This window comes from Anabrus simplex, chromosome 12 (assembly GCF_040414725.1).
Source record: "Anabrus simplex isolate iqAnaSimp1 chromosome 12, ASM4041472v1, whole genome shotgun sequence".
Lineage (NCBI taxonomy): Eukaryota > Metazoa > Arthropoda > Insecta > Orthoptera > Tettigoniidae > Anabrus > Anabrus simplex.
Window position 1 is genome coordinate 61,910,581 of NC_090276.1, and position 25,850 is coordinate 61,936,430.

The 25,850-nt window shown below is 42.4% G+C and overlaps 1 protein-coding gene across 2 annotated transcripts in view; it reads left to right on the top strand.

The window, feature by feature from the left end:
- The window catches only part of LOC136884055 (proton-coupled amino acid transporter-like protein CG1139), a 224,130-nt gene that overhangs the window by 82,516 nt on the left and 115,764 nt on the right, over window positions 1–25,850 (top strand). For both annotated transcript variants that reach the window (XM_067156079.2, XM_067156078.2), the window contains exon 2: window positions 20,873–20,955. In XM_067156079.2, the coding sequence (XP_067012180.2) occupies window positions 20,876–20,955 (80 nt within the window). In that variant the 5' untranslated portion in view covers window positions 20,873–20,875. The remainder of the gene's footprint in view (window positions 1–20,872; window positions 20,956–25,850) is intronic.

The window sequence follows — 25,850 nt, forward strand, 5'->3', positions numbered from 1 at the left end:
CGTTGGATTTCGCCGTCATATCCAGTACGTCGTTAAAAGCGATGTCGTTATATCCAGTACGTCGTTAAAAGCGATGTCGTTATATGCAGTACATCGTTAAAAGCGATGTGGGCCGATGACCTTCGATGTTAGTCCCCTTTGGATAACGAGCATCATCATCATCATCATCATCAAAAGAGATGTCTTTATATCTAGTACGTCGTTAAAATCCATGTCGTTATATCTAGTATTTCGATAAAATCGATGTCGTTATATCCAGTACGTCGTTAAAATCCATGTCGTTATATCCAGTACGTCGTTATAAGCGATGTCGTTATATCCAATACGTCGTTAAAAGCGATGTCGTTATATCCAGTACGTCGTTAAAAACGATGCCGTTTAAACGTTTTCGACTCTATTTATATGTATAAAATAAATTTTATGGTCATATCGACAGAATGGAAAGCAACAGACTCACCCAAAAATGATTTAATCTAATGAACTCACAGAATACTGGCTAGTGGAAAGAAAGGAAATATTAATATCGCATAAGACAAGGGAAGAAGTCGCTTGAATTCATCCCGAGAAATCAGCATCAGACCCAAACACACCGTGGGTTGTGCACTCAACTAACAAATCATGTGCTAATATGAAGTTTTTATTCTTGTTTGATCGATGAGGAAGGCAGAGCTCTGCTGTTTAGAGACAGACTAGTCTGATCTAGACTTGGGCAGTTGTGAAGTAATAATAGATGTCACTCCAGGCACAGACGATGCTCATAATGTAGAGCCTCATCACCGCACTGGCTGATGTGGAAACAAGAATGTGTAGCAGAGTTGTCGGTCATTCTCTCTGCCGCAGCCACAGGAGATATCCTTCGTAAGTAGAACTCTATTCTTTGCAGTTTTAAATGTTTGGTCGTATGTTAATTTTTGTGGTGGAAAGAATATCCGCCTCCGGATCCCAAGATAGCGGAATCAAAGCCGACAGCGGTGGTCGCATAATTAAAAGGCGGAGAAAAGTTCACTGGATAACCCATCTCTTACGATGTAGGCACGTTAAGAATATCTCTGGTGACACATCTGGTGTTCGCCAGGCAAAATTAATTAAAACTTTGCCACAGATGCCCAAGAGAGACTCGGTTCATTCTGCCATCTAGTGGGCCTAGAGTAAAACGGTATGTCGAAATTGATGAGCAGACAACCAGATGGCGTCACATTGAAATGTCTCCACGCGGTATCTGAGGCTGTATTATTATTATTATTTTTATTATTATTATTATTAATAATAATAATAATAATAATAATAATAATAATAATAATAATAATAATAATAATAATAATAATAATAATAATAATAATAATAATAATAATAATAATGTTGAAAACATACGAAAAACGTAAAACTGAGCAATTTCCTCAATCGAGCCGAAAGTTGAAGTGCTAAGGGGCCGGTGTCTTGGATAGCTCTATAAAACAAACAAAAATTCGAAAATCACTTCCGGCCTAAATCCCTAAAATCGCGTGTTTCTTTACTCGTTTTTCTGTTTTATTCAAAGCCTAGACAAGTTATTTTATTTTCATAATTCTTTCTGTAATGTGTTCCTAGGTTCAATATCATTAGGCGCTTTTTGATTTTCTGAAAAACGTCCACACCGAATTTAGTTATAAGGGCTTAAGTGAAACTCTGCATTGACTCACATTAGCGTTCGCAGCGGTAGAAAAAGACAAACTGCTAATCTAATCGACCGGATAACGATGATTAAGAAAAGGATTGTAATATTCAGGAATAAATAAAGAATACATTGGCATACTTTATTATATTTTATCTACCTAAAATTCGTAGCTCATATCCCTAGGATGTTTTCAACAGTGAGTTGCTTGCCTGAAGGTCTAGAACTGTGGACTTCTTTTTTTGTTCGAATTGAGACTCTTTGGACTGCGTGTTAACAACCAATCTCATTTTCAGTGTCTGTGTCCTGTTCGTCTGCCGGCTTTGACATCCTGCCAGTGTCTCTTGAGCTCGTCGATCAGCGCTCTTTTCCACTCCTCTGGTAAAGGGCCTGCCCGTCTCCACCATAAAACCCTGACAGCTTTTCACCATCCTTCTGAAACTAACCCTGGCAGTGATTTTACCCTCCGTAATGCCCACCTCCCTCAGATCTTTCTCACACTCTTGGAACTGTCTCAACTTAGAGCCTTTGGTTTTAGAAAGTTCCAGATTTTGTTTGTTGGCCGGGTTACGGAGGATGTTCCCATAAAACAGCAGTCTTCTGTTTCTACTTGCTGTTGTTATCGCTTCCATCTTGGATTTCTGTCGAGCCTGCCCGTCATCCCATCTGTTGCCTAGGATGTTCCGTAGTAGTCTGGCGTTCTCTTGTAAGTAGTTGTTTGACTTGTCCTTTTCTCTTCATGCACAGGGTCTCCGAAGCATATAAGCCTTCTGGTGTAAATTATAGTTCTTTTTAAATTTTTTAAAGAAATTTTCACACCGAATGTAGTTGTACGGGCTTAAGTGAAACTCTGCATTGACTCACATTAGCGCTCGCAGTGTTAGAAAAAGGCAAACTGCTAATCTAATCGACCGGATAACTATGATTAAGAAAAGAATTGAAATTTTTAGGAATAAATAAAGAATATATTCTCATACTTTATTTATTAGGTTCGTTACGACCCCTGAGGATCGCGAGTGACTTGTTCGGTACGTCTTCTTTCTTCCCAATACCTCTTCATTCTCTCACTCCTCCTCTTTCTCTCGGCTTCCGTGATCTGAATCTGGATCCTGGTGTCTGTCCATCTGTGACCTTCTACGAGCTTTTTGTATTTGGACCTATCCTGTACTGTCATCAGTGGATATTTTTCCTTTATGCCAATAGTCTGCCAATCTTCTCTGACTTCCTGCATCCACTTATTTCCAGTTAAGCAGGTTGCATTCCATATCTTCTTCGTCAGCCTACTGTCATCCATCCTCATGAGATGTCCAACAAATCCGAACCTTCTCTTTCTTATCACACTCGAGATTGGTTCTATACTCGCATATAGTTCCTGCCTTGATCTGTGTACCCAGATTTCACCTTGCTTTTTGGTGCCCCATATATGTCTCAAGATTCTTCTTTCCTCCTTCTCCAATTGTATTCAAGCTCTCTTGCCCAATGTCAGCGTTTCAGTTGCATATAATGCAGCATTCCTGATGGTTATCATGTAGTGTCGCAGTTTGGCGTTCCTCGAGAGGTTCTTCTTTCCATATGTAGTCATGGCTGCATATCGTAGTTTCAGCAGCAGTTGAGCTCTGTCTGTGGTACTTTTGTTGCTTTATTCTCATACTTTATTTTTTAAAAAATACCTAAAATTCGTAGCTCATATCACTCGGATATTTTCAACATTGAGTTGCTGTCTGAACTGTGGATTATTTTGCCATCCTCGAAATGGGGGAAACAGAAGTAAATGTATTTCAAGTAGAATAAAAAGCTTCAAAATATTCTACTTCTCATGAGAAAAACGAGTTGCCCACGAATGATTCACTCACTCCTGTTTAAACTGGGCGACTGTCTTTGTTATCTTCACAATGTGCACATGCAATAACACTTTCACCTTCCTTACGATAATGGTCAGTTACTCATCTAACCACTGCTACTGTGAACCATTTTGTCCCTTCGTTCTTCTTCTTCTTCTTTTCTAGCCTATTTCAATCCACTGCTGGATATAGGCCTCTTCCATGTGCTTCCATCGTCTTCGGTCTTGAGCCACTTGGAACCAGCGTGTTCCAGCCAACAGCTTTATGTCGTCGAGCCATCTCTTCAGGGGTCTTCCAGTGCCTCTCTTGTGTCCCCATGGTCTCCAGTGAACAATCCTAGAGGTCCACCTGTTGTAGTCTTGTCGAGCTACGTGTCCTACCCATTGCCATTTTAATTTTGCTACTATCTCTAGGATGTCTGTTACATTAGTTCTTCTCCTGATGTCCTCTGAACGGATCTTATCCCTAAGGCTGATCCCTAGCATCTGTCGCTCCATGGCTCGTTGTGTTCGCTGAAGCTTGCGAGCACTTTCCTTCGTCAGAGTCATCGTTTCCAGACCGTAAGTTGTAACTGGCAGCACGCACGTATTATAAACCTTGGTCTTTAGGTTAATTGGAACATCCTTGTTAGTGAGGATGAATCTTAGTTTTCGGAATGCAGTCCAACTCATACCTATTCTGTGAGGAATTTCTGCACGTTGGTTGTCTTTTCCAAGTTTTATCTTGTGTTACGAGATGGTAACTAACCAGGAACATACCGCTATGTGACCACACAACATCTACTTTGCATGCGTAATACAGGTTGCTAATCGAGAACTTCGTCCACACGAGAACGATGGGGATTTATCTCTTTCCGTGTTCAGGTCGAGTCTTCTTCCGAAGTTCAAACAGCCGCGATGGCTTCAAGAAGAAAACCTACAACCTGTTTTCCAGTCAGTGACCGGATCGGGGATGGAATGATTGAAGCTCACATCTTGCGGCTAGAATAGGAATTGTGCCGGCTGGAACTCCTCTAGGGCAATGATCATTGACTGACAGATGAAATGAAATGATATTGGAGAGTGCTGCTGGAATAAAAAATAACAGGGAAAACCGGAGTACCCGGAGGAAAACCTGTCCCGCCTCCCCACAAATCTCACATGGAGTGACCGGGGTTTAAACCACGGAACCCAGCGCCTGAGCCACGGAGGCAGCAATGGCTTCAAACAGATCTTAAATACTGCAGGGTTCACCATGACTGCCGGAGACAAGATGTACCGGATTCTGAATGTTACTGCATCCGCAGGGTCCCATAGGTGTAGCCTGCCCATTTGAAGCACTAACTATCGCCTCGCTTCGTATTATGAACCAAACCAAACAGCCCCAAAGGACTGTGGCCTACCACGCAACCGCTGCTCAGCCCGAAGGCCTGCAAATTACGAGGTGTCGTGCGGTCAGCACGGCCAATCCTCTCGGTCGTTATTCTTAGCCTTCTTGACCGGGGGGTCCGGCTCCGTGGCTAAATGGTTAGCGTGCTGGCCTTTGGTCTCAGGGGTCCCGGGTTCGATTCCCGACAGGGTCGGCAATTTTAACCATAATTGATTAATTCCGCTGGGACGGGGGCTGGGTGTATGTGTCGTCTTCATCATCATTTCAACCTCATCACGACGCGCAGGTCGCCTACGGATGTCAAATCAAAAGACCTACATCTGGCGAGCCGAACATGTCCTCGGACACTCCCAACACTAAAAGCCATATGCCATTTCATTCATTAGACCGGGTGTTAGTATTATGAGTGATACGTAAACATTTTGTCTGTATCGCTGTTCCACAGCGGCACTATTACGTTCATTGTGCTCTAATCACCAACATTGTCATTGAGTAGTAGTGTTATTTTACACTTCACTTGTAGCAAGTTCACAAGCACACACAGTTAAATGAGGTAGTGCAACACACCCGCAATGGACGTAAGCTGCACGTACAATTTCAACCGCATACAGTCCTCTTGTCATTCGTAAATATCTGGCAGTACCGGGAAATCAAACCAGGGCCTCAGAGGACGTCAGCTAACCGTTGCGCCATGGAGTCGGACAAATGCCACATCAGCACATTTGACTATACTCGCATTACAGAGAGACATTACCTACGCTTTGCGTTTAAATGACGCACGATTGGTCGAAATACCTGTTTACTGATACCCAAGGTCGTTCTTGTCGAAACAGCACTGGTTATGCCCTCTTATCTTCAACACCAGAGGGCGACTTTAGCAGTCCTTACTTCTGACGGTTGGTAGTACAAGTCGGAACCCGTACTCTCAGTCGGATCATTGATCTCCATACTGGGTAAGAGAGGAGTTTCTCAGGAGGGAGTTTTTCTTTTGATATCTAAGCACACGAGCGTAGTTTCGGCCTTTCACTTAGTGATGCGGAGCTTGTGGCCTTGAAAAGAAACATATCTTGCTAAGGGCTTTACGTCGCACCGACACAGATAGTTCTTATGGCGACGATAGGATGGGAAAGGCCTAGGAGTTGGAAGGAAGCGGCCGTGGCCTTAATTAAGGTACAGCCCCAGCATTTGCCTGGTGTGAAAATGGGAAACCACGGAAAACCATCTTCAGGGCTGCCGATAGTGGGATTCGAACCTACTATCTCCCGGATGCAAGCTCTACGCGCACGGCCAACTCGCCCGGTGAAACATATCTTAAAGGGGCCCATAGATGTGCAATATTATTGCACAATATCGGGGTTTGTGCAATAAAATTGATAGTGTGTATTTGATATTGACGGGTTGTGCAATATATTGTACGAAATCAAGAAAGTTTGAAATATATTGCGCAAATCGCAAAATACTGTGCTGTGTGTTGGCAATATTGTGCAATATCCCGTCCTCCCGCCAGAGGAGGAAAAAAAGTTTATTTTGGAGTTTATCGAAGTGTACTATGGCCTTCCGGCTCTGTGGGACGTTAAGAGCAAAGCGAGGAGTTCCTCATACAATTCACCATTCACGTGCAGAAAGTTTCGAAAATCATTTGGTTCCCATTTTCTCAGTTCATTGAGTAAATTTTCATGAGTGTACTTTTCTCTGTCTAGAAACCACTGTTTGGCCCTTGTGCTTCTTTTCCGTTTCTGCTTCTTTTTAGCACTTAGGCCCACGGCGATCAAAACGCAGCAAAGATCAGTGTCACTCAATATAATCACCAAATAAAATACCGGCATGGACTGACTATATATTGTTACGCATATTGCGCGTCTATGACCGCTTTGCACAATATATTGCACTACTATCAATATTATCTCCACACGATTCTATTTATTGCACAAACTCGATTTTTGTGCAATAATATTGTATGTCTATAGGCAGCTAACAATATATTGTACAATCCATTTTGCGCAATAATATTGCACGTTTATGGGCCCCTTATTAGACGACGATGCTGCTAGTGTTGGTCGTACAACAGATAGCGAGGGTCACCTCCTTGCTTCTTCCTTTCACCGTCCGTGGTAAATGAAATGGCGTATGACTTTGAGTGTTCGAGGACAAGTATACGATCTGCGCGTCGTGATGAGGATGAAAACGACACATACACCCATAACTATGCCAGCGGAATTAACCAATTATAGTTGAAAATTCCCGACCCTGCCGGGAATCGAACCCGGGACCCCTCTGACCAAAGGTCAGCACGCTATTTAGCCATGGAGCCCGACAGCATCCATGAGTAGGGGAGGGGGGGGGGCGATTTTAAGCAGCAGAAACCGTTTTTGTGAAGGTGTTTAGTTAAGGTAGCCAGAAGTGGTAGATGCCGGTTCCTTATCGGCTTCATGGACGTGTTTTGATCGACCTGTAGTCTCCCATACTGGTGCTGCATATTCCGCCAAAGAAATGCTCAGATTCTGAGCTAATGTCCGCTGAGTAATTGTCTGGGCTTCCCACGGGCAGTTCCTCAGTTTGGTGGAATGCTGTTGCTTGGTGTTACCTGGAGGACAAAACACGATCCAACGTGACACTGGGCCATTTAAAAGTTGGACAGTGCTAGAGTCTTTCTACTTTGCATTTAGCATCGAGCTTCCTGGTTGGCAGATGAATGCTCACACGTTTGTCTTGCTCGGGTTTGACTCAATAGTAATGAGCCAGGTCTTTGCCTTTGTTGGGATCAACGAGCTAGAATAACATAGAGAGGCGGAAGCGCTGCCTGGGTGAACCTAATAGAACGAACGTCCGCCATGTTTCCTGTTGTCACACAAGCAAGGGGGCATGGCCTTTAAATTACGAAAAGTGTAGAAAATGCGCATTTTAGAATCGCTGGGGGAGAATTAAAGTCCGTTGCCGAAAGCTTGAAGCATGAAAGCGAATACCGCCACTTCATCATATTGCGGCACGAGGCCAACATCACGATCAGTTGATTGTAGGGTAGTTCGAAATCATCGCACAGTGGCATACGAATAGGCCTCGAAATCGGAACAAGAGCATTACCCTGCTTGGCTGTTGTGGTTAAGCGTAAATTAGAATAAAAACGATGGACATAAATATTTATGACAGGAAACCTTAAAATCATAGGGACCTATAATAGGTTACAACCTCATTCTGTTCATATTTTTTAAAATTATTGCATCCTCATGAGTACTGTGTTCCTTTCTTAATCTGTTACCCTCCCGGGTTGGTTTTTCCCACGGACTCAGCGACGGATCCCACCTCTACCACCTCAAGGACAGTGTTCTGGAGCGTGAGACATTGGGTCGGGGGATACAACTGTGAGGGAGGACTGCACCTGCTATGCTGAACAGGGGCCTTGTGGGGGGAGAGAAGGAAGCGGCCGTGGCCTTAAGTTAGGTACCATCCCGGTATTTGCCTGGAGGAGAAGTGGGAAACCACGGAAAATCACTTCGAGGATGGCTGAGATGGGAGTCGAACCCACTTCTACTCAGTTGACCTCCCCAGGCTCCCGTTACAGCCCTCGTGCCCCTTTTCAAATTTCGTGGCGGAGCTGGGAATCGAACCCGGGCTTCCAGGGGTGGCAGCTGCTCACGCTAACCAGTGCACCACAGAAGCGGCCCATGAATACTTTACCACAATAATCGTTTAGTGTAATTATTTATTATAATATAGGCGGGATATCATGTTTCTCCCATTACTATATCATACTGGGATTACTAGCTTGAAAGTTGTCCATTATGAAGTGTGGCAACAGACATCTACAATAAAGGCTGTATACATTTCAAAAATAGCAGTAAAATGCTGTATTTATCATACTTAGTGTACGTTTGAACGAAATAAGTGATTTTTTGTGGTTACGTTTTCTTGGTGGTGGGCGTTCCATTTCCTTTATTTGTAAATGTGAATGAAAATTAAATAGGGCTGGAAATGTACAGAGCATAAGCAACTGAATTGAGTGGGATACCATTTATCTCTTTTCGCCCTCACAACGCATTGTTCGGTTAATTCCTTGTTCTTTAAACGAAATCTGAAACAAAATTCGACAAATAATTACCGTAGCTATCCGTACTTTCGCTAAGTAAACAATAAAATGGATTTAATTACAAACAGAAATTACAAAAAGGAATTTCGGCTATAATTCAGTAATACTTACTTAAAGTACGATATATCCTTGGTTTTATTACTCCGATTAGTACAACCATACGCTGAGCTTACGGCTGGCATTCTTGAAAGCGAGAATCTATCTTTTCACTTCTTAAAACTTAGGGAATTAAATTGGCATGCACGATCTCCCTGTCACCTCAACATATGCTCTCGCGCCAATTCGCTTTGTTTTGACAACCGTTAACATGGCTGCCCCTTATCAACTTGCTTCAAACAGGGAGCGCTGATGTTAGGTATACAGCCCCTCTATGTTATTCTAGCTCGTTGGTTGGGATGCATTCAACCTTGAATAACTACAACCGTGAAGTCACGATTCCTCGCAAGGCGTTTCAGTTTCAGTCTCTCGTGTAAGCCAGCGTCCAAATGTGACAGCCACTATAAAGGGTGTTTCTATCCGGAATAATTTTCTTTCTGATTAAAAAAAATCTGAAAACATAATTCATGGTAAAGTTCACACTTCTAGCTTAGTTCGTAGATGCTATCTGGAGGAATGGAAGGTTTTCTAAAATGTCAACAAGTATCGCTGTCTCATCTGCATAGTGTATGATAGTTTTACTTCCTGTTGATCTCGACTCCTTCATCAGCTCCATGAAGGGAAATCCGAAAAAAAAAATGCTTCAGAGTATTAGTTAGACAGGATTGGGGAGATGATACAAACTTGTCTCGCGCTTTCTTTTTGTATTGTGATGTCTGTAAAGTTTTGATGTGAGCTGTTTGCTTCCAACACAGCATCTTTATGATTTTCACAACTATACACTCAATTATTATTATTCGAGAGCGGATTAGTAAGCTGTGTTAACTTAGATTTTGACGAGTAGAAAGTCCTCCAAGACCGCACAACGCTTGTGTTTAAAGAGTAGCATAAACATTAGGTGCACGGCCTTTCGTAACAATTATTGTTTATGCAACCCTTTCTGCTGAACGTAACGTGTGGGCTACAAAAGACTTTCATATCTAATCTATTATTGCATGGAAATCCGCTCCCTAATAATAATACATGTAAAAGATCTCCCGTGTCACAATTCGTGTTTGCCCGAAAAAATTAATTGAAACTCAGTCACCCCAAACCAAGATGAAGGGGAGCTTGAGAGGGTACATCACTCTCTATCAGACAACCGAGCGTACATTTCTCTGCCACTGGTAGAACAATTTATTATTGTTCCGGGGTATCCCGTGGAACGCAGAGGTGAAAGAAGGTGCCGGGGTGAATGGGTCTAACTACAATGTCAAGAATTCAATTAAAACTTTAACAAAGGTTATATTTTCACATTATAAAAAAAACTTAACAAATTTCCACAAGGGAAAAATAATAATCAGGGACAATGCCAAACTAGAAACCAGATTAATAAAAATCCAAGATTCAGAACCTTAACACTTTGTCTTTAAGCCCCTAGTTTTACCATATTACAAATGGAAGAAGAATTACTTGGTTAAGGGCAAAAATCCCCTAATTCACGGAGCACTTGCTCCCCAAAATACAATTTCTAGCCTTCTAGAGCCACTCTTTACAATTACAAAACTTTGAAAAAGAGCTAACAGGCTCTCAGTTTTCCAAGCCTACTCGAGGCAACATTACATCGATCTCGGGTCTCTCAAACCACCATTTACAAATGGAACTTATTTCTACAGGGGTATTAAATACCCAGCCTACTGGGCCTTCGTGGAATAAGAATCACAGCTTAAATTAATGGCCCGACCACAAAATGAATGGAGGCGTATACTTGCACTCCTAGATATGAATACTAAAACAACCTAAGGGGCTCTAGGCCGATGAAACAGGGGCTATTCCCGAACTACTGAGGTGACTCGTATAGAAATTACTTTAACACATTACAGTAGGAAAACAGTTAGAGAAAAACGTAGTCACCCCAAACCAAGATGAAGGGGAGCTCGAGAGGGTACAGCACTCTCTATCCCCGACTTACAGTTAAAGAATTTATAAGTTTTTACATTAGCCGGAAGAAAGTTACATTTTAGAAAAGTTGTTGCATACTACAGAGTCGGACCTTTCCCTCGGGTTAAACTGCGGAGTTAGCAAGAAGGAATAAAGTTATGTGGTTATTACATTGAAGATGTTCTAGCTGCCGACGAAAGGAGCCGCCCGCCTCCTGAATAACACACACACTCAGACGTTGATCAATTGACCGGCCAAGAGACGTGAAAAGCCGCAGTTTATAAACCCTCAGGGAAGGTTCGAGATCATTCAAGACCAAACCAGCCACACCCTCTCAATGTTATTGGTAAATTTCAAAAGTAACACTCAGAATCGAACAAGAAGCCTGTGATAGGTTGAAAATTAATTACAGAAAATAGGGACTGTCTATATTCAAAACTGGCGGAAAGAAAATGGAAATATTGCCAACCCAGAAATAAATTAACATTATTCAGTTATAAAACCTAGAAATACAAAACTTCTTTAAATTATAAGTTCTTTCACTTCGCATGATCATAGTTTCTTAGTGGCGTCATCTATGGGAGGATGTCCAAACTTCTTGATGAATGGCAAACAAAACAAGGAGAAATTCACTCAATTTAGGCAACTGATCATATTTCGGTGGTGACATCCTCTGAGTAAAGTTCTAAGTTGGTGTAGTTTCAGATTCACTGTTTTACCAATAGAGGAGTTCGTTTAGGCGCTAGTTTGAATTCGCGACGTTGAGGTGTACCTCCCGGTACAATTATTATTATTATTATTATTATTATTATTATTATTATTATTATTATTATTATTATTATTATTATTATTATTAGAAAGGTTTCTTTTGGAAAATGAGAAGTGATCTACTTAAAATGAACATCATTTCCTTGAAATCGAATAATTAATGAGAGGCTGAAAATCAGATAACATTCTTCACAAGTTCCATCCTTGCATTCTTCTTTTTTTTAATACATATATCATTGACTGACTCACAGCAGAGAAAGTGTTTCTCTCCTTGGTGAAGGATATATTTATTTCATTTAACCCTGATACCTCTCTGTACCTGTAGACCTCATTGCCTGGTAATTATCGTTTTTGAGACATTTTATCGCGGACAAGGATAAGCGTTGTGTGGCAGTTTAATTGTTACCTCCATGGCCTTCGGAATTCTGTACTGAGGATCATCCGAGAATTTGTGTAACGTAAGTGCAACCATAGTAACCGTGCAGGTATGAATGGATGGTCAGATAGTGTTACCTAGCAACCGTGCAGGTATAAATGGATGGTCAGATAGTGTTACCTAGCAACCGTGCAGGTATGAATGGATGGTCAGATAGTGTTACCTAGCAACCGTGCAGGTATGAATGGATGGTCAGATAGTGTTACCTAGCAACCGTGCAGGTGTGAATGGATGGTCAGATAGTGTTACCTAGCAACCGTGCAGGTATAAATGGATGGTCAGATAGTGTTACCTAGCAACCGTGCAGGTAGTGATGTAGGGTATGAATGGATGGTCAGATAGTGTTACCTAGCAACCGTGCAGGTATGAATGGATAGTCAGATAGTGTTACCTAGCAACCGTGCAGGTAGTGATGTAGGGTATGAATGGATGGTCAGATAGTGTTACCTAGCAACCGTGCAGGCTATATCTTATGGCTGGCGACCATCTTAAATTAGCCGTTTATGGGTACCATGACCGGGAAACGTATTTATGATCATTTGATTTTCGCCAAGGGAAAAGTGGTTTGATTTTGTGTCGACCGGTTAGGAAAGAGCTAGGGGTAGAAAGGAAGCGACCGTGGCCTTAATTACAATACAGCCCCAGAATTTGCCTGGTGTGAAAATAGGAAACCAAGGAAAATGCTTGGTTTGACGATTTTGAAAAAAATAACCCTGAAAAGTAGAAAAGTAAAACATATTAGAGTACTTCAGCTGCTGGGTTGACCCCCAAAGTGGGTTTATGGGAATGAATCAATACTCTGTGGTCCACAACTCAATTTAAATCTACGAATGAGATTTGTGAAGGGATACGTTTGGTCTATCCTCATCTATGGAGTAGAAGCATGGACTCTCACAGCAGCTAATGAGCATAAATGTCAAGGATTTGAAATACGGGTTTTATTTATAAAATCACATTTCAGTTCATAATGATGCTATTGTTTTTACGTCCCGCTAACTACTTTGACGGATTTAGGAGACGCTGAGGTGCCGGAATTTTGTCCCACATGAGTTCCTTTACGTGCCAGTAAACCTGCCGACACGACCCTGACGTATTTGAGCACCTTCAAATACCACCGGACTGAGCCAGGATAGAATCTGCCAAGTTGGGGTCAGAAGGCCAACGCTTCGACCGTCTGAGTCACTAAGCCTGACAGGTTAGTTGTGGGTTGTATGTAGAATGTTCGTCATGAGCTTTTCTCTAAGCTGCACTACATTGGGTTTTCTAACAGTGCTATACAGAAGTTCCTGAATTATCATGAGTTCAGATATCAAGTAATTCTTAACAATGGGAACTGTTCCCACAAGGACCTGTTCTAGCACCAATTCTATTTTTGATATATTGTTGTGACATCTTTCTCTCTCTAAATACATGCGAAATATCATGTATTTGCAGAGGAAGAGGGCGACCCCGCGTGTAGAGGTAGCGTCCCTGCCTCTTCCCCCGGAGACCCCGAGTTCGATTCACGGCCAGGTCAGGGATTTTTACCTGGATTTCAGGCCACTCAGCCTACGCCATTACATTTGAGGAGCTATCTGACAGTGATTTGGCGGCCCCGGTCTAGGCAGCCAAGAATAACGGCCGAGAGGATTCGTCGTGCTGACTACACGACACCTCATAATCTGCAGGCATTCGGACTGAGCAGCGGTCGCCTGGTAGGCCATGGCCCTTCGCGGCTGTTGCGCCTTTGGGTTTGGGTTTGGTTTGGTTTAACTGTGTTCATCACGAGCTGCTTCGCTGTAAGCTGCACTATATTGGGTTTCTAACAGTGTTATTCAGTAGTTCCAGAATTATCTTAAGTCCAGATCTCAAAGAATCCTTAACAATGGGGTCTGTTCCCACAGAGTGTTAGTTGAATCTGGTGTACCACAAGGATCTGTTCCAGCCCCCTTCTGTTTTTGATATATTATTGTGACATCTATACATCATTTACGTATGCCAAATAGCATATGTTCTCAGAAACGAAGAAATGATAATCTAACTTTCTTTTCAATTTTACTGTGAGATTTATGAATGATTGTATCCTGAGCTACGAAAAAATCCGAGATCATTTCTCTTATCAGTAACCTGCGAACGATTGAAATGTATTTTAGATTAATATTACCATCCGCCATTGAATATATTTTATAGAGATGTAGTATTGCCGAATTTCTTCCTTTCACTCCTTGCGTGCGATGAAACTAGAACACGGTCAACGGAACTGCTTCAATTAAATAGTGAATGAGTGTCATTACGTTTCGCCTTCCAGTTATTAATTCACGGTGTAACCTCTGTTACTGGTCTGGTTATTATGTAAAGAAACATCTCAAGTGATCAGAAATATGGCCTTCTCAACGGAGGAAGGCCGAACGAAATTGGAGGAACCAACCTTCAATAAATCCAGCAAATACTAGAAACGAATATATGATTTTTTACAACTTCCCTAATTATAGAGTTGCCACTTTAATTTCCAATGCATACATAATCACTACTTAATAGGGTATAAAGGTTACTATCTAGCAATTCATGTTAGTACGTAAATATGAACAAGATATAAAACACACAAAGGAACTAAGAAGTGAGTTTAAAAGAGTACACAACACACGATAGTACTGACCTATCTGGTGATGAGATAACAGCCCCCTGTCTAGAAAGCAAAGAATAATGGCCGAGATAATTCGTCACGATGGCAGCGCGTCACCTCATGATCTGCAGGTCTTAGGAATGGGCATGGGTCACTTGGTAGCCCAAGGATCACCACGGTAGAGACGCGACGAATGAGGTTTGTTTTCTTATTTTTTAATAATGTTAGGGTAAGTAGAGAAGTTTAAAGTTTGCGGTCCCGTGTTCTTCTCCAAAAACCGTTACAGGACACGTGTATCTGGACATTCTGGATTTATGGCTCATGCCACCGTTGTAGACGACAGTGTGGACTTCATCTATCAAAGGATGGTGCTCCACCCCCACTTTCATCACGATGTTCGTGAATTCTTAAACAGGAGAATGAGAAACTGATGGATCGGTCGCGGTGGGGATGATGATCAGAAATTTCAATCATGGCCTCCACGCTGTCCAGAATTAACCTCACGCGACTTTTGTGTGTAGGGTTATGTGAATGATGATCAGATGACAGATGAGGGTGACAGCTTGATGGGCTTTGAAACCAAGGCTCAATCAATGATCTGCATTTAGGGGAGTCGTCCAGATGGCAGATTCCCTATCTGTTGTTTACCCTAGCATTTTCTTAAAGAGTTTGAGGGAACTTTGAAATGTATCGAACTTTTCCCTTGATAAATTATTCCAGTCCCTTATTCTTTGTCCTATAAGTAGGGACCTGCATTTTTCGTTTTATTTTTTGGTGGAAATCGGGTTTTTTAAATTTCGCGTTAATTTTAATCATGCTATTATCGTATTTTGGTATTTTAAAGGTAATTTTTCATGTAAATAAATTATTGAAGAACAATATGTAGTTTTATTTAAAGTCACACACTGAAGAAATCATAATATGAAAGAAGAATACATAATGTTTTTTCTAACTGTCAAAGGAGAACTTTTCTGTTGCAACGCAAGTCGCTCAAAACTCCTGAGTAGCAAGAAGAGAAACGTTCACAGTCAACATTAGCACAATGTTACCACACTGATTGGAGAGTTCTGCCACTAAACTCAGGATGACCGTCAAGCAAACTAATCAGAACTTTCACAATATTTATTTTTCCATCTCGCAGTTTGATTGGTATGTTCCTGAAGTTCCCTGTGCCCTTTTGTCATCACTGAATCATTCTCATTTTTAAAGAATCGAATAGACTTCACTTTTACTGCTAATGCTAAATCGACATTTCTATTAATGATCAATATAAAATTTATTAAGTTGACTTATTAGCGTTATTGTTTCATTTCGTTTTAATTCGCGAAATAAATGTCCAATTTTCGAATTGTTAACAGCGTTATGTATAGGTAACTGTTTCCCAAGCATTAGGGAGTATTTTTTTTAAAGTCGGTGTTATCGCAAACGCGAAAAACGCAGGTCCCTATCTATAAATTAATATTTGCACCAATTTGTCCTCTTCAGTTGCAAATTTCTCTTCGTATTATGATGTTTCATCACTTTTTTTTGCTAGGGGCTTTACGTCGCACCGACACAGATAGGTCTTATGGCGACGATGGGATAGGAACGGCCTAGGAGTTGGAAGGAAGCGGCCGTGGCCTTAATTAAGGTACAGCCCCAGCATTTGCCTGGTGTGAAAATGGGAAACCACGAAAAACCATTTTCAGGGCTGCCGATAGTGGGATTCGAACCTACTATCTCCCGGATGCAAGCTCACAGCCGCGCGCCTCTACGCGCACGGCCAACTCGCCCGGTTATCATCACTTTAAAAGTTCCACTGAAGCTTGTAGGTCTACTAATGTCATTCTCTCCACTGACAACTCGGACCATACCGCTTAGTCGAGCAGTTCGTCTCGTAACTCCCAAGTCTTCCCAGCCCAAATTTAAAAATGTTCGTACCTGGCGAATTGGCTGTGCGGTTAGGAGCGTGCGGCTATGAGCTTGCATCCGGGAGATAGTGGGTTCGAACCCCACTGTCGACAGCCCTGAAGATGGTTTTCCGTGGTTTCCCATTTTCACACCAGGCAAATGCCTGGGGCTGTACCTCAATTAAGGCCACGGCCGCTTCATTCCCACTCCTAGGCCATTCCTATCCCTTCGTCACCGTAAGACCTATCTGTGTCGGTGCGACGTAAAGCCAATTGTAAAAAAAATAGTAACACTACGCTTTCGTTAAAAATCACCCATAATATTTTTTTTGTTTTTTTCCAGCTCTCTTATCAAGTAGTCCTTTTTTACACAAAAAAATGCTAATTGTTCGGGACGTCGACCTATAGAGATCTTTTGCTCCTACTTGCACCATGTGATATGAGCCTGCGTGTAATTGGAATGGAGGAAGTGTAGAGTGTTGAATGTGGAACGTTAAGGACGACACAAACACCCAGTCCGCGGGCTAGGGATATTAATCATTTACAATTAAAACCCCTGACCCAGCCGGGAATCGAACCCGGGGCCGCCGGGTGACAGGCGGGGCCGGATACCAAGTAGTCCTGGTGTGACTCCCATACACTGGAATCATACTCGAATAGGAGTCTTACCAGATAATCACACACCCTCTCCTGTACAGTCTTAGTACAACCCCCAGATACCCTCATAACTTGTACCCTCTATCCCGTTTAGTGATTACCGCAATGAAGATCTTTCTCTAGGTACTTAGAGTGATCCCCATAAGGAACTTCCACCCCATCAACCATTAACATCCTGGATCACGGCCTGGAGAATCATCAAAGTTGTTAGTTATTTAGCATGCTTCCTCCTCCTGCTCGAGGCCTGAATTCCACTCTGTAATTCCCAATAGTCTGCTCAGATGTTACCAGCAGAAAATTACAGATAAATATTGCTCATCATTTTAGAAAGGGCTCCGTTATAGGGAATTATAATAACATAATTATAGACCAAAGGTTTCAAATACTTCGTCAGATTTAATTTAATTCATGAGCCCGGGGGCGAATGACCTACATCAGAGGAGCTCAGTTGGGCGCCGGGCCGGGCTTGCGTGACGTAAATGCGGGCAGCTTACGTAGCAAGCACACGTCACAGTGAAGCGAGAGAGTGGACACACTTTGCAGGGAAGGGAGGGAGCATTGACGTTCAGTTGTTCTCCACTACTCAGCGAATTTCTGATTGGAGTGCAGTATTTGAAACAAAGCACTATAATTGCAAAAAAAAAAAATGACCTTTTCTAGATATTCCGGATTGATTTATACTGCGCTCGATATAAACAGTCAGTTTTATTTTCTTGTATTTATTCAGTCAAAGAAAACTGCCAAGTTATAATTCTTTTGTTACAATCTAGAAAGATACAGGATTTAAGCGTACACGATACGATTTACGATTCCTTGGATCAGGGCCTCTCAAACGCCCAAAATATCACGCGTGCAAATCGAGGCGCAAGAGCTCCGTGCACTGTGCATCGGTCCCGCTCGGCTGGCTCCGACCAACGCTTCGTCTCTAGGACACTCGGCTGAGCTCGGCTCAACTCGGCTCAACTCAGCTCGGATATGGAGAGCTACGGGGCAAGTGGGGAAGAGGGAGGCAGGCGTGATGAAAGAGAGAGTAAGCGCTATCGCTCCAAATCGAGGAGTGGGGGGTCTGCACTCTGGTTAACCAAGCGAAGTCGTCTTATGCACCACGCGCATGCACCCTAAGAGGCCCTGCTTTAGATGGACATGACAGAATCTCCATTTTTAAAAGTAAAATTCCTGTTATTCATTAAGGAACAAGTTTACTGCTTGACTTTGCACAGTGTTGTAGTGTTGTGTGATTTTTCTCTGTTCACTGAATTTCTGAAAACAGTATTTAAAATTTAACAGGCACCAAATGATAATAGCTAGTCAGTCCCTAAATGGGGAGAGTGAGTTTCATCAAGAGTGAGGACATGGATATTTACTATCCAAGATTAAAGTACAACAACAATGTAAATATAGCTGCCTTCAAATAAATAAATAATTAAATAAATAAATAAATAAATAAATAAATAAATAAATAAATAAATAAATAAATAAATAAATAAATAAATAAATAAATAAATAAATAAATAAATAAATAAATAAATAAATAAATAATATTATTCGCAGTAAGCATGATTGGGTTGTAGTCAAATAAATATTAAAATTTATTTATTCCACCTATTCAATACATAAATAGAGATTTTAATTAAGAAATTAAATCTTGAATATAATTATAGGGACGAACAGGTGAAATAAATAAATTTTAATATTTATTTGACTTCATTGTATATTTCAATACGGACCAAAACATGAGAATTATAATATGTAATGATTGGATTGTGGTGAGTTTACCAGATAATTTAAATCCAAACAACCTCAAGCAAACAGCTTATTCATCTTAACTCCGTATTATATTATAAATATTTCTAAAGCACCTCTTAAAATTTAATAGTGAAAATTGTAGTTCATTATAAACATATTTGAGGTTGTAGGCCTATCTCTTTGTTGTATCCGGTCAAAATGCATAAAGTGTAATGAACATAGATAACTTATGTCTTACAACGTACAGTGAAAATGACAGTAGATTTCTGCCCTCTTTCTTTCATTATTTACGGTCTCTATTTCAAACTTGGTGATCGAGAGTGACTGGGAGAACTTCGGCCAACCTTCACGGCATGTGACGTAGCCACAACGTCACTGTGGTCGAATAGCATACGCTGCGCTCAACGCCTCGCAGTCCGCCCACTTACAGTGCGGGACGTGAGCACCTCTCACCTACATGTTTGGGTCTTTAAACAATGAGCACATCAGATTTACAGTGTCTTCACCTTCCTCATACCTGCAACGATATAACAAGAAGCCCCTAAACGGAGCGAATATTTGATTTATTTTAAACAGTAGCGGCGACTGGGAATTATGAGTGTGTGTGTGTTTGGGGGGGAGTACATACATCAAAACAGAAGAAATAAGCTACAAAATTGTAAGTGTTTGATGCTTTTTGAGCGAATTTCGACAGAGATATAAAGGTTGACAGTCCTCAAACTTCAGTGCGGTAATAATAGATTTTTGAGATTTTAATTCAATAAAACTTACACCAAAGGAACAATATTACATATGTATTACAATTAAATAGAAGTACGGCGAGATTATAGAATTAAACATCATATTTGATTACACGCTTAGAAACTAACAAATACTTAGGAGACTGCCAGACTGATGAATGCGCGCGGCAAGCGGATGAATCATACCTCAGTATCCTTGACCCTGGAAAAAAAAATATATACCCCTGCTACCCTTCCAAACAGCACAAGCAAAGTCTCCACTACTTGCTGCGGTGCTATACAAATCCGTTAGCTGCGACGAACGATATTTTGTGCGTATTCCCACTAATAATTTTGTTAATAATTAAAGAAAATACAGGAGAGAATTAGCTGATAAAACAACAGGCCTTGTAAAAATGCCTTGTTTTAATATTTCCTAGAGTCAACCGGCTGAAATGGAATAAAAATAGAATGATTTCTCTAAAAATATTTTGGGGCAGGGGGCGCTACTGATTTTAAAACACATTTTCACGAAGTACTAAACTGAATAATTCATTCACACTTTTTGGCAGAATGGCCAGCGAAATCACCTTCTGTTCCGCGAGCGCCGGGTTCGGAATTTCAATCCACCACAGAAACACTCAATAGTAATTACATCCCTCAACATAGGGTTGGCGCCAGGAAGGGCATTACCGAGCTCGATAGCTGCAGTCGCTTAAGTGCGGCCAGTATCCAGTATTCGGGAGATAGTAGGTTCGAACCCCACTGTCGGCAGCCCTGAAGATGGTTTTCCGTGGTTTCCCATTTTCACACCAGGCAAATGCTGGGGCTGTACCTTAATTAAGGCCACGGCCGCTTCCTTCCACTTCCTAGCCCTTCCCTGTCCCATCGTCGCCATAAGACCTATCTGAGTCGGTGCGACGTAAAGCAACTAGCCAGCAGGAAGGGCATCCGACAGTAAAACAGGGCCAAATTCTGTGACCCCAAAGGTGTGGGAAAAACGGGATGATAATAATAATAATAATAATAATAACAGAATTACAGTAAATATTGAGTGTTTACTCTGTTCTTATTTTGATGTTGTCTTTTTTTCAGGATATGAAGAAATCACCATTGGATATGAACGGAACTGAGAAGGATATACCGGACGCCAGTCCCTTGGAGACCTTCTCCTCAACGTAAGTATAAAAGCGCTTCAAAAATAAGATAACTTTATTTTATAAGCAGATAAGGATACACATTACTATTCAACATAACCAGGGTGCGGCAGAAATACCTGACGGCTACATCATGTCACCAACCGGAAAATCATGGGAGTTGCCCCGATCGTAGACAAGATGTGTGAGACTCGACTTCGGCGGTATGGCGGAGAGAAGGTTTGTCTATTGTACAGACGGCACTTCGCATCACACCATCTATAAATATGGCACGTAGTCAGATCAAGAAACGCTGACTTGATCGCCTTCAAGAAGGCATGCGCTCTTAACAGAACCAAGTGGAGATTGGCTTGCTCCATTGCGGGACAAGAAGATGATGATCTTTGAACGTTACACAGGGTGGACGAAATAAGCCTGGCGCGGACGTGGAACAGACCCTTGTTAACGAACAGGTGAACTGTCCATCACAGAAAATGCTCGGAACTGTGATTTCGATGCACCAATCACTTGCTGTCACATGTCGACGCATGCGCAATTCCTGCATGCTCTGTCTCGAGTATGTCGCTGTATCATTACGTGTGAGTGAGTGCGAGGACCAGTTGAGTGCAACACAAAATGGTGCTCACGATAAAGCAGCGCATGTTCATTGTCCAGTGTCATGCGAAGCACGATTCGTGGAAAAACCTGTACGCAACCGTTTAAGACTGGGAAGTGTTTCGGCAAAACCTCCAGCAAAGTCTGCAATGCAAACCTTAGTGGCAAAATGGCGCGAAACGGGCTCTGTAGCAAATATAAACCGCAATTGTCCAAAAAAGAATTCGAACACCTGAAAACATTCCTCGAGTGAAGGAAAGCCTGGAACGAAATCTCAACACCGTTTATCTGTGCAAGTGGGAATTAACAGATCGTCGCATCGAAACATTAAAAAAAGGACCTGCATCTGTATCCTTACAAATTTACTGCTGTGCGTGCGGTAAGGAGACTCGTACGTGAACATGAAATACATGGTACTCTTGCTACTGAAGTTTAGAATGCGCACGATTGTAATTATTATGATAATTTCACTATACCTTTAGAAGTATTTTAAAACCATGAAAGTTGTGATTTTCCAAAAACTACTGGTGGTATATAATGTTAATGAGCTTTTGTAACCTTTAACAAACTGTGTCACTTAATGTATCTAAAAAAACAGCAACTTTTTTATTGCTATTTGCTTTACGTCGCACCGACACAGGTAGGTCTTACGGCGAAGATGGGATAGGAAAGGGTTACGAATGGGAAGGAAGCTGCCATGACCTTAATTAACGTACAGCCCCAGCATTTGCCTGGTGTGAAAACGGGAAACAACGGGAAATCATCTTCAGGGCTGCCGCAGTGGGGCTCGAACCCACTATCTCCCGGATGCAAGCTCAAAGCTGCCCGCCCCTAACGGCACGGCCAACTCGCCCGGTACCAGCAACTTTTTTTTTTTTTTTGCTAGTTGCTTTTCGTCGCACCGACACAGATAGGTCTTATGGCGACGATGGGACGGGAAAGGGCTAGGAGTTGGAAGGAAGCTATTTTTTTTGCTATGGGCTTTACGTCGCACCGACACAGATAGGTCTTATGGCGACGATGGGATAGGAAAGGCCTAGGAGTTGGAAGGAAGCGGCCGTGGCCTTAATTAAGGTACAGCCCCAGCATTTGCCTGGTGTGAAAATGGGAAACAACGGAAAACCCCCGGCAACTTTACTGAAATATATTTTTCATAAATGTTTACCATAATCTGATCTTCAAAGTAGACTATTATTGCGTTTCTAGTGTGTGAGAATTTTACATTGTGAATTTTTATATTTGCAAACAAAATGTATTGAAAACTTTCAGTAGTTATTCCTAACTAAATATGGGAAGTATTGCACCTAGAACCCTAACAACGGTCTACATTAATACACTGACTGACAGAGCAAATGCAACACCAAGAAGGAGTGGTTCGAAAGGGATGAAAGTTGGGGAAAAAACAGAGACGGCACGGACGAATAATTGATGTTTATTTCAAACCGATATGCAGGTTACACAATGCGCACGGCATCGACTCAGTAGGATGTAGGACCACCGCGAGCGGCGATGCACGCAGAAACACGTCGAGGTACAGAGTCAATAAGAGTGCGGATGGTGTCCTGAGGGATGGTTCTCCATTCTCTGTCAACCATTTGCCACAGTTGGTCGTCCGTACGAGGCTGGGGCAGAGTTTGCAAACGGCGTCCAATGAGATCCCACACGTGTTCGATTGGTGAGAGATCCTGAGAGTACGCTGGCCACGGAAGCATCTGTACACCTCGTAGAGCCTGTTGGGAGATGCGAGCAGTGTGTGGGCGGGCATTATCCTGCTGAAACAGAGCATTGGGCAGCCCCTGAAGGTACGGGAGTGCCACCGGCCGCAGCACATGCTGCACGTAGCGGTGGGCATTTAACGTGCCTTGAATACGCACTAGAGGTGACGTGGAATCATACGCAATAGCGCCCCAAACCATGATGCCGCGTTGTCTAGCGGTAGGGCGCTCCACAGTTACTCCCGGATTTGACCTTTCTCCACGCCGACGCCACACTCGTCTGCGGTGACTATCACTGACAGAACAGAAGCGTGACTCATCGGAGAACACGACGTTCCGCCATTTCCTCATCCAAGTCGCTCTAGCCCGGCACCATGCCAGGCGTGCACGTCTATGCTGTGGAGTCAATGGTAGTCTTCTGAGCGGACGCCGGGAGTGCAGGCCTCCTTCAACCAATCGACGGGAAATTGTTCTGGTCGATATTGGAACAGCCAGGGTGTCTTGCACATGCTGAAGAATGGCGGTTGACGTGGCGTGCGGGGCTGCCACCGCTTGGCGGCGGATGCGCCGATCCTCGCGTGCTGACGTCACTCGGGCTGCGCCTGGACCTCTCGCACGTGCCACATGTCCCTGCGCCAACCATCTTCGCCACAGGCGCTGCACCGTGGACACATCCCTATGGGTATCGGCTGCGATTTGACGAAGCGACCAACCTGCCCTTCTCAGCCCGATTACCATACCCCTCGTAAAGTCGTCTGTCTGCTGGAAATGCCTCCGTTGACGGCGGCCTGGCATTCTTAGCTATACACGTGTCCTGTGGCACACGACAACACGTTCTACAATGACTGTCGGCTGAGAAATCACGGTACGAAGTGGGCCCATTCGCCAACGCCGTGTCCCATTTATCGTTCGCTACGTGCGCAGCACAGCGGCGCATTTCACATCATGAGCATACCTCAGTGACATCAGTCTACCCTGCAATTGGCATAAAGTTCTGACCACTCCTTCTTGGTGTTGCATTTGCTCTGTCAGTCAGTGTATATCTGCCTAAGAGTTTTGTACAAAACTTCAGATAGTCTCTGAGATACATGTACCAACCTATGGAGTGACAACATTCATTCAAGGTTACAAAAGCTCATTAGAAATTTATAACAAAAGTAATATTGGGAAAGCACAACTTTGGGGGGGGGGGTTATAATACTTCTAAAGTTCGCTTCTAATTAATTCTTCTGGCTTGGGGACTGGGTGTTTGTGTACGTCCCAACACTCTCCTCTTCATACTCACACAACACACTGCACTACTAACCACCACAGAAACACGCAATAGTGATTACATTCCCCCATATAGGGTTGGCGTCAAGAAGGGCATCCGGCCGTAAAACAGGGCCAAATACACATGTGCGACACAGTTCGCACTCGCGACCCCACACTTGTGGGATAAGCGGTAGGAAAAAAAGAAGAAGAAGAAAATACTTCTAAAGTTGTACAGAAATTATCATAATAAATATAACCTTGTGCATCCTAAACTTCAGTACCAGGAGTACCACGAATATAAGCAAGTATTGGAGAATTTTCTATCATGTTCACGTAGAAGTCCCCTTAAAGTGTCGAGACGAACCTTCGCATGTTGAGTTTTGCCGGTGATTTCTGAGTGAAGTGGAGTCAGAACTTTCGGATCCTCAGTTTTTCATTTCTTCAGATGAGGCCATTTCCAGCAACTTCTGCGATGTTCATTAACGAGGGCCCTATTGTAAATATTTCCCGGGCCCGTTTAATTTTCCCAGCCGGTGTGTTATGTATCTGTCAGGATTAAAATAACCTCAGTATTATCTCACATTCAGAAGCCCAGGCCGTCCATGGGGACCAAATACAGTTTTTGCTTATGTGAATGATTGTGATCCACGAAATATCACTGTAATATTTAACAGAAATGGGAGATAATCATTGATTTTACCCAAATAAAGTCTCAAATCGGAGGTTGATTAAGAAAAACCGTCGTTGCTAGCGAGAAATATGTATACGTAGTTACGGGCTGTAAACCGGACTCCATTATGTTGCATTCCGCTGCTCGCTCCGTCTTTTGTTTCTTTCTTGAGATCCAGGGCTGGCACCGATGAATGGGAGTGCTGTGTCTGTGAATTCTCATTATCTCTGTCCATATGTCCAGCGCGGGTATTTTGTTGAAAGAAAAATAGCATGATCCCTGGACCAATAAATCGTTTAATGAATCAGTTCGGGTAAATGAAGTGACAATCCTTTAAATTACATCGAATGAGAAAAATCAATAAAACACCAAAGATCTTCAGTGGGCAAAGACATCACACACGACAGTGTTAGACAAACAAAACACTTACGCTGCGACATAGCAGAAATATAAGTTGTAAGGAAATAAAGTACTGAAAATAAAATATTTCTTAATCAACCTCTGATTTGAGACTTTATTTGAGTAAAAGCAATTATCTTCAATTTGTGATAAATATTACAGTGATATTTCATGGATCACAATCATTCACGTAACCACAGTTTTTTCTGGTGGTTTCACGTCGCTCTAACACACAAGGGTGGGAAACTGATCGGGTTGAGACAGTACAGGTTCTGGCCTGGCCT